The sequence below is a fragment of the Bufo gargarizans genome, chromosome 5 (genome assembly GCF_014858855.1).
Source record: "Bufo gargarizans isolate SCDJY-AF-19 chromosome 5, ASM1485885v1, whole genome shotgun sequence".
NCBI classification, from domain to species: Eukaryota; Metazoa; Chordata; class Amphibia; order Anura; family Bufonidae; genus Bufo; species Bufo gargarizans.
The window spans coordinates 313,154,735-313,165,041 of NC_058084.1; the positions used below are offsets into that span (position 1 = coordinate 313,154,735).

General features: G+C 42.4%; 2 protein-coding genes across 2 annotated transcripts in view; both read left to right on the forward strand.

Annotated features, from left to right (window-relative positions):
- Positions 1-847, forward strand: part of EXOC2 (exocyst complex component 2) — a 188,672-nt gene extending 187,825 nt beyond the window's left edge. The window contains exon 27 of the mRNA XM_044293024.1: positions 573-847. Coding sequence (XP_044148959.1) covers positions 573-666 — 94 coding nt within the window. The 3' untranslated portion in view covers positions 667-847. The remainder of the gene's footprint in view (positions 1-572) is intronic.
- A 5,615-nt stretch (positions 848-6,462) lies between these two features.
- On the forward strand, positions 6,463-9,558 carry LOC122939041 (stress response protein nst1-like). The gene is made up of 2 exons (XM_044294969.1): positions 6,463-7,469; positions 8,782-9,558. The coding sequence occupies exons 1-2, from the start codon at positions 7,456-7,458 to the stop codon at positions 9,452-9,454; spliced, it is 687 nt and encodes a 228-aa protein (XP_044150904.1). The 5' UTR covers positions 6,463-7,455; the 3' UTR covers positions 9,455-9,558.
- The last annotated feature ends 749 nt before the right edge of the window (positions 9,559-10,307 follow it).

Sequence of the window (10,307 nt, forward strand, 5' to 3'; positions counted from 1 at the left end):
GGTCATCAGTGTGGGATGTGGCCAAAGGACGTCCACTTCTATGCCTTTCTGTGACTCTTCCAGTCTCCCTGTATCTCTGTTGCAACCTGCTGATGACACTCTGTGAAACTCTAAGCGCAGTGGCTACTTCCGTGTGAGAACATCCTGCTTGAAGCCTCGCAATGGCGAGGTACTGTTGATCAATTTTTAGGTGTCATCTTGGTCCCATGATGTCAAAATTGAACTAGGAAATTTATTGGGCGATTCTTGGATCAAACCCCAGTTGTGAATTTTGCTGTTAAGCTCCTTGTTAGAGAACAGCAAGTTGTGCAAAAAGTATTGAAACATTGAACAGTTAGACATGTGCATTCAAAGGTTTAGAGAAGGTCACATTAAGTTCACCTATTAAGGTTCGAGTGCATTTTAGGTTCATCCTGAAAATTCACCCACAAACCAAATATCCCTAATTTTTTGTGAGTAGTGTATACAGTATATGCATAGTACCCTAATGGCAAGGTGCTCTGTGTAGTGTTAATTCTGTATTTGCATTATATACTATATCTATGATATGGAATTTGTCTATCTCTCCACAGGTTACTTGAGCAGCTGCTGAATGAATTTAAGAGCAGTATGCACTTACAGCTTGTGTGCTTCCAAATGTCCTCCAACTATGAGCAGAAGACTTAAGCAACCAGCGTATCCAAGAAAAACATACGCTGTGAACACTTGTTTAATCCTTATGTCTGTATTACATTTTAGTATTGAAACAAAGCTCTTGCAATTACTAACTGTTGTTCCTAAGGTATGCACTACTATTTACCACTAATATACTACATTACTGAGCATGGAATAAAAGCTGGTTTACTCATGTAAGACTCTCATTGGGACTTTCAGGATGTGTGGAGCTCACGTGAAGCATATTATACCAGTTCAGACACCGCAGAATTGCTGCAGATATCCAGTGTGTATTCTGTAATGCAAATCTATGGCAGTTTACAGCAAAATACACGTGAATGGTGTTTAGAGAACCTCATCCACCCTTTGGATTGTATAGGGTGAAATCTGTGACAAAATCTACTTGAAACACATGCAAACTTAGCTATGGACTTGTAATGAATTTGCACAAAAAAAAAAATCCACAGCTGAAAATACTAACCACGTGTGGACTTAGCCTTAAAGGAAATGTGTCATCATAAGATGACCTTTTTTTTTTTTGTGTGTGTAACATATTTTAAAGAATATTTGGTGATATTATTTTTAATTTTCCATGTCAATAATTATATTTAAACAAAAATGTAAAATCCTGCAGGTTTCGCACTGACCACTAAGCCTAATAATTGGTCGCCACTTCTTGGTCTGTACAGATCACTTTACTGCAGTTACCTGCTTATCTGTACACAGAGGTGATATAATTACAGGCAGGATTAGAATGACAGAAAAGACAGGATCCAGCATTCACAATAGGTGATTGTCAAATCTTATCTGTTCTCTTTCCTTGTACAATGACCTCTGCACAGGTCACAGAGCATGTCTAGAAAACTCTCCCATAGAAGTCAATGAGGTCCCCTTCTGACCATTGTGTCTATGGACCATGGGGCTGCCGCAAAGCAATTTTTTTTTTATGCTGTTAAGAACAACTCAGTCAAGATGGCCGCCCCCATAATCATTTGAGGGAATAGAATTAGAAAATCTGCAGAAAGATAAAGACAGCTTAGAAAAAAAATAAAGATAGCTTAGAAAAAAGGAGATGTATTAATGCATTTAGAATTTTTAATAAAAATATCCTCCTTAAAGCGCACACTTTCCCTGTGCGCTTAAAATCCACTTTTCTGTGTACATCTGACTTTCTGTACACGGGCTGTACAGTTTATGAATGGGGCCGCAGCACATGCAGTATGGGCAGGAGCACACACTGCTGCTCCTGCCCGTGCCCCCTCAGAGTTTACTAAATACTGGCATAGCACATGGGTACCCTATAGCCATGCGCTATGCCAGAATTAGCTGAGCGGAGAGGGCTCTTGCCTGTGGCTGCTTCACTAAGCTAAGAGTCCCGCATGTAAGGTTTTAGCTGCGAAGCAGGCACAGGCAGGAGCTCACTTCGCTCAGCTAATCCTGGCATAGTACATTGTTACAGGGTACCCATGTGCTGTACCAACATTTAGTAAAACTCTGGGGGGGGGGCACACGGCAGCAATGCTCCTGCCCATACTGCATGCGCTGCAGCCCCATTCATAAACTGTACAGCCCATACTCTGTACACCGTAGAGAGGTGAGCAGTGTAAAGAAAAGTGGATTTTAAGCGCACAGGGAAAGGTGCACTTTAGGGGAGGATATCTTTATTGAAAATTCAAAATGCATTAATTAAATACATTACAAAATTAAATACATTTCAAAAGTATTATTATGGCATTAGAGACATTTTTCCAAAAGTTAATTAAAAGTCTAGTTACTCTGTAGGCTGGGTTCACACGGGCGTTGCGGGTGACGTGCGGGAACAGATGCGGGTGCGTTGTGGGAAAATGCGCGATTTTTCCCCGCAAGTGCAAAGCGTTTTAATGCATTTTGCACATGCTTGAGAAAAATTGGCATGTTTGGTACCTAGACCCGAACCCGGACTTCTTCACAGAAGTTCGGGTTTGGGTTAGGTGTTGTGTAGATTGTATTATTTTCCCTTATAACATGGTTATAAGGGAAAATAATAGCATTCTTAATACAGAATGCTTAGTAAAATAAGAATAGAGGGGTTAAATATTTTTTTTTTTTTTAAATTAACTCTCCTTAATCCACAGCCCGACTTCTCTTCTGTCTTCTTCTTTGATGATCTGTGAGGAAAAGGACCTGTGGTGATGTCACTGCGCTCATCACATGGTCCATCACATGATCCATCACCATGGTGATGGATCATGTGATGAGCGCAGTGCGGTCACCACAGGTCCTTTTCCTCAAAGAAGAAGAAAGAAGAGATGCCGGGCTGCGTGAACAAGTGGATTAAGGTGAGTTAAATTATTATTTATTTATTTTTTAACCTCTCCATCACTATTTTACTAAGCATTCTGTATGAAGAATGCTATTATTTTCCCTTATAACCATGTTATAAGGGAAAATAATAAAGATCGGGTCCCCATCCCGAACGTCACCTAGGAACCATGCGTGAAAATCGCACCGCATCCTCACTTGCTTGCGGATGCTTGCGATCTTCACGCAGCCCCATTCACTTCTATGGGGCCTGCGTTGCATGAAAAAAAACACAATATAGAGCATGCTGAGATTGTTACGCAAAGCACAAGTGATGCGTGAAAATCACCGCTCATGTGCACAACCCCATAGAAGTGAATGGGTCCAGTTTCAGTGCGGGTGCAATGTGTTCACCTCACGCATTGCGCCCGTGTGAAAGGAGCCTTAATCAGCAGAAAACATTTTTGGTGACACATTTTCTTGAAATGGGTTGTTCAAGCCAAGCTGTGCATCCTGAGGAAGGCCTGCATGCTGAAACGCCATTGTTATGTGCCTTTGCTTTCCACGGTACAGAATTAAAAAGTGTTTCTAGAGGTCCCTTGCACACTAGTCTTCTATTGTCGACCACCACCCTATCATTACCTATGATAAAATGTTGCATTTTTTTATCATCTCTCTTTTACAAAAGCACAGAGTATTTTATAGTCGTCTCTGATATGCAACCAGTTTACAGCATGACTCTGAAATGAGTGAAAATGGTTAGTGCTGCCTTTTATCAGGTCAGGACGGAGTACCTTGTAATTCAGTTGTAACTCAAAACCACATTTCTTCAGAAAATCATAAACCCCAAAAGAGTTATTACTCACATGTCCTGAGTAGTTTTAGCTCAGTTTTACGCAAGGTATTTTCCCTATGTTATCTACTTTTTTACTCTCACAGAGTCAATAAATAGTATAACTGTTTTCTATTTCCTCTATATATTAATGTCACTGCAATTAAGCAGAATAAATATTGTGGGAACTTTACACTTGAAAGATAGATTATTCCCTTTATCACTTTTGATTTTTTATGAACCCACCCCAGTGATTGGTGTGGTAAACCTCCCTCTACAGCCCGTTTCCTTCCTCTCTGTGCACAGGATAACTTCTGGTTGGGTCTCTTCCTGCTCCATTATATGCTGATATTCAGCTTATTTACAGGCAAAAACAAGAAAATGATTTCTCGCATTAAATGAAAGCTAAAGCTAGTGCATTCTGTAGAGGTAAGTAAATAAGTGCCTATGAGTCATTCACATTGCTCCTTATTCATAACCAAAATGAAATAAAGGTTTCACTGTATAAAACTAGATTTGTCATGCCAAACCATTAAAGGCAATTAATGAGATTCATAAGTATAGGGAAAATGTGTCTGACCTGTAATTTTGGTTTTCTCAACGGAAGCATAGAACGGGATATGGGATATAGAACTTGTCTTCACCCTAGAACCAGCCCACATAGAATGATAAATTAAGAGTCAGCATAATTAATTGCTGGTGCTATATCAATCCTTTCTCACTGCTCACACATGTAATAACTAGAGATGAGATACTGCTAAATAATTTGTGGGGGTGGGGAACCAATTGTGCTGCCTTCAGACTCATGGAAAACAAAATTACAGGTAACAAACATTTTCTCTTTCCTATTCTTCCTCAGGCAGAACAATGCAATTTAATAAAGGAAAGAACTTTCTACAGAGAACAATTTACATTGTGTGGCCTATGCTTGCTGCAGCCAATTCACATAACGTGGCCTGTACATGCCACAGTGATTAATCCACATTGCATGGGCCTGTACATGCCACAGAGATTAATCCACATTGCATGGGCCTGTACATGCCACAGAGATTAATCCACATTGCATGGGCCTGTACATGCCACAGAGAATAATCCACATTGCATGGGCCTGTACATGCCACAGAGAATAATCCATATTACATGGGCCTGTGCATGCCACAGATAATAATCCACATTGCATGGGCCTGTACATGCCACAGAGAATAATCCATATTACATGGGCCTGTGCATGCTGCAGGGAACTATTTACATTGCATGGTCTGTACTTGCTGCAGGGAACAATCCACATTGTGTGATCTGAACTTGATGCAAAATAAAAACGATAATTCACAGTCTGTACTTAACACACAGAACCAACTATACTGCATAGTCTGCCCTAAAAAATGAATGTTTGCCAGTGAAAAAAATGTCCCCTTATAATATGTGCCAGTACAAAAAATGCCACCTCCTCTTAGGGCCCCCAGTTGAGCCATTGTCCCCATAGTGCCCGCATAATGTGTGCCAGTACAAAAAATACTTTTTTATTGCCCCCAGATGAGTCAATGTTCCCATAGTGCCCCATAATGTGTTCTAGTACACAAAAATACATCCTCTTAGTGCCCCCAATAGAGCCAATTTCCCCATAGTGCCCCATAATGTGTGCCAATACAAAAAAGATCCCCTCTTAGTGCCTCGAGTTGAGCTGATGCCCCCTTAGTGCTGCCATAATGTGTGCCAGTATAAAATACCCCCAGCAGATCCCCCATAGTGTTCTTTTCCCCCTTCCCCATATTGGTCAGACAGCGTGGTGTCAAATGAAAAAAACATAAACACTAATACTTACCTCCTGATAGGCCTCAGGTCTAGCACCTGTAACCTATCATGAGGAATGGGGCAGGGAGATGTGGCTCCCTTGACCCAACGCGGTATATAACTATATCGCCATCCTGAGGACAGCAATACAATTGGATATAGAGAGATGAGCACTTCCACAATGGAAGCACTCATTTCCATTGGCCATGCCACTGCCCCCCATTTATCTCCAGGGCCCATGCCGCCATGCCTAAATGGCAGTGTGGCCCTGCACCTATCTAAGAGTTATATCCTATCAGGAGCATAGGGGATAACTTAATATAACCTGATTACCACTTTAAGAAAATGCTGAGATTTTTTAAGGACCAAAATTATTGGAATCTTGGGCATTGTGTACTACCTTTTATAAATTAAGAATCGGAAAAAGCAAATCTATATGTTAAGTAGTCCCTAATCATTAAAACTAAACAACGAGGTTAACTATTTACTTGCCTCAATTTCAACTATCTACCATACCTCTTCCATTCTGATCAGTGTATGATCTTTTAATTAAAATCCAAATCAGCATCTCCTCCAATAAAACATTTTTAAACAGTAAGGCCTCATGCACACGACCGTTGTGTGCACCCGTGCCCGTTGTGCCGTTAGACGTTTTTTTCTGCGGCTCCATTGACTTTCAATGGGGCCGTTGAAAACTCTGCTTGTGCACCGTTTTTACACCGCGCCCGTGACCCGTGTTTCGAGGCCGTGAAAAAAATATAACGTGTCCTATTTTTTTCACGGCTAACGGATCGCGGCCCCATTGAAGTCAATGGGGCCGTTAAAAACACGTTTGCACACCCGTTTGACACCCGCGTCCGCGTCCGCGCCCGTTTTATTTATTTCATTTGCCATGGGCACTCTGTCTGGCAAAAGTTGTGGCAATAAATTTGAAAAAAAAAAGGTACAGGAAGTTTAGGGTCACAGATTATGCTAATTTCTAGCCACCTGTGTCTGGAAGCTTCTCTGTGTGGTGAGGCAGCCATTAATTTTCACTGAGAAAATGCCAAGGTGGAATGTGGAAAAGCTCATCACCCTGGTCCAGGAGAGGCCAGAAATTTGGGATACCCGCAGCAATATATATCTGGATCGTACCAGAAAGGATGCTGCGTGGGAGCAGGTGGCCCGTAGCCTACGAAAGAACGATTGGGCCAAAGCTGATAGCAGAGGCCGTGCGGACTTAGGTAAGTGTGAGCAATGTAGTTGTGCTGTGCGTGCCCACTGGATGGCAACCAGATTTTGTTTTTAACCCTGAGTTCCCAATAGTGTTTTCTGTGCAGTTCAGCTTCATTTGCCATAAAGGGCCGCACATGCTTTGTTAAAGTGACGTCTATTACATTCCATACAACACCATTTCTAAGTGTAAATGGCTGTCACTCCCTTTGCTCCAGCATACAGTTCTCATGTTTCTAATCACATGTTTGTGCCCTTTTTGTCACAGACACATGTCCTTGTATTTGAGCATCTTAGAGTTGTGACCGACACTTTATTTTTAAAAGTTAGGGCCACAAGGCTTACACGACTAGTATCCTCCATCTTGTTCGTCTGCATTAGTATCCAGACACCTGCTGGACTGTACCATGTGCTGTTTATTCGGTCCTTTTTTTTTGGTACCTTGTTATTCCCGATTTGCTCCCTTTTTTGTAAAATGTCATTTTATGCTGGTTTCTTTGGATCCTTTGTAATATTTTTTTTGTTTTTTTGCTTCATTATGAACAGTGAAACAAACCAAGACTCGCTGGGCCAGTTGCCGGGACCAATTTCGGCGAGAGGTCTCCAGCAAGGGGCGTAGTGGAGAGGGTCCCTCCCGGAAGAGGCCATACATATATACTGCCCAGTTGCAGTTTCTCAGACCCGTAATGGACTTGAGGCCGTAAGTAAATTATGATTTGTTGATCCATTTCTCATTGTGCTTAATCTTTCAATTGTGTATGCCTCAGCTAATGTGTACACGAAAGTAATGGCTTCATTTCTGTTGTACTATTGAAGGCATCTACTTTCTGTGGGGCAGCCATGTACAAAATGTCACAATCCCACATTTTTTGAAGGCACACGCCAAGCATGCCTGAATACCTGTAAGTTAACCAGTCCTGCTTGGAGTTGTCGTTGTGCATCAGATGGTGGGCATCAGTTTGCACATGCCTGGGGTTGGTTGTGTCCATCACTTTATGTGAAAGGTTGCCCCCATTCAAACCCGCTGCTGAGTTGTATGATGAGACGACACGTGTAGTGCGCATATAGCACCCCCCCTCTCTGTTTGGTTCCTGCTGCATCAATTTTGGGCAGGTCCCAGAACATAGATGTTTTTAATATTGAAAGGATTTCACAAACGACAAGCCACGTGCGCTCCGCACGCATTATCTCATCATACAGATGTTCTGCGTGTTTGCCTCCTGTTGGTCTTATACCACAATAATCTTTGGAACTTTTCATAGGGATAGGTCATTTATACCTCAAAAGGTGCATGTCTCCCATTTTAATGCAAGTCCAGATTAGTATATCAGTTTTGACATTAGCGGGTGCTTTTATAGTTCCCATATAGATTCCTTTTTTTTACTGACATGTCGGAATTTGATCCCCATTTGGTATTGGCCACGTCATTCACATTGCTTTCAATGTATGGCACCAGGACCAACATTGATTCCTTGGTTTGTTTGTGTTCAATGAAAAAAAAACCAGAATCCAATGATGTTCCTTCTAGGCTTGACCACCCGTCTCTGAATGACTGCTCTCATCATGCACATTTGTGGCCCAGTACATGTTATTATTTTGCTGGAAAATAAGTTCGACCAGTTAGACCCTACGTCTTGTATGTTGGTATGGTTGAAGCAGGCCACATACTGGTGAGATGGCGTCAATATCCGCACTGGTTTGGTGCCTGGAATGAATATTCCTCTTCTTTCGCTGGACTGCTTCAACCATCAAACCATGTTTTACCATTACATTACCATTTGCGCTTTACCAGTTGTGACCCATCTTGCCCTATATATTGTAAATACATTTGGAATTGCACTGTTCACATAGATGCATGTGTTTATTGCATATTCTCTTTCATTATGTTGTTTCGAGCCACTCCATATGTATAGTGTCTGTATACAGCTGATCACACCTAATATCACTGTTTATTTTCGGTTAAATTTAAAAAGAGATATCTAATTGAGTTTTTACATGTCTTTGAAAAACAGTACTGTGGACAGTCTGGAACCCTCTGGGGAGTCGTCTTCTGATGGAAGTGAAACCCCAGCTGCTTTTTCCCCTGCAATTAGTCCGGAACCGACGCCAGCAGAGGAGCCGGAGGAGTCGTCACAGGGCCAGCACCAACAACAGCCCAGTCCAGCCCGTGTCAGGCAGCCGCACCGAAGACGCCCCCGCCAAGTCCCTCCCTCCACCTCTGTGCCAGAGAGTCGGGAGGTTATTGACGCACGCGTCATTGATTTTCTGGCACAGAGGCGGAGTGACGGAGTGGAGGAGAAGATGCTTCGCGGATTGGCGCCCCTTCTGAAAAAAGTGCCGGAACCTGACCACAATGCATGCGTGGCTTCTATTGCGGTGGTCATGAAAATGTTCGCCATCCCAAATCATGGGGACATCCTGGGCCGTTTGAACAACTGGATGGTGGATCTTGAAAATGAGGGGCAACCCCAAGTGGCCGGCCAATTTGGACGGGAAAGGCAACCAACTCAGGCGCCTTCTTTTGCCCCACACCCCCAGTACGGGCCACCCCATGGCCATTTGCAAGGGGCATCACAGGCCATTTTCCAGGGCAGTTTGCCCACTGTCCCACAACAGCAGGCTCAAGGAAGGCCACGGTCCTCCTTTCCGGCAGGGTCTTTCACCCAGGACCTCTTTGAGTTATGATTTTCTTTTTTGGGGGGTGGTTTTTCTGTTTCAATTTGGTTGGTTGTGTTTATTTGCCCAAAATATTGATTATAACCTGTTTTGGTGCTGAATATTTTTGAAAAAAGTTATTTTGTGCACTAAAAATGTGTCTGGTTTTATTTTCTAACATTCCACAAACCATTAACCTTATCATTTGGTCTATCATGCCTAAAAACACACACACAGTATCTACAAATGCAACACTTTATTAAGATGCACCGCACCTTTAAATTTATTAACTTTCAACATGAGGTATTAGAAAATTTTATGGACCAAATACTCGAAGTTTAACGATGAAATAGTCTAACTAAATTTAGACCAAAACATCATTTAAATTTAATGTGTAGATTAAATAAAATATGCGATGTCCACAAAATCTCAGCCCGCAAGCCCACGTCAAGGATCCTCATTACCTTGCGAGTCCCTACACTCCACTAATACAATAAATTCAAGTAATCTATCTAGAAAATAACAAAAAACTAACGAGCCCAGAAGATTTCAAAAACTGCCACGAATAGCGTCCCTCTGCCATGGCAAGGACCCCTCTGGGCTGTGAAAGTAGTCTGCAAAGAGTTCACGAACTGCAATGCCTGCAGTCCCTGGTCGTCTATGCAGGGTCCTTTCCAAGCCCAAATCTGAAGACGTTGGAAGATCTTCCAAGTCTACAGAAGAGGAAGCCTCGTGAATCCTGGTGAAGTTGTGCAGAACAACACAAGCTTGAATCACCAGGGTAGCATTCTCCGGATCCATCTGTATGGATGACAAGAACACCCTCCACTTGCTAGAGAGTATCCCGAAAGCGCACTCCACATACCGACGGGCACGAGTCAAC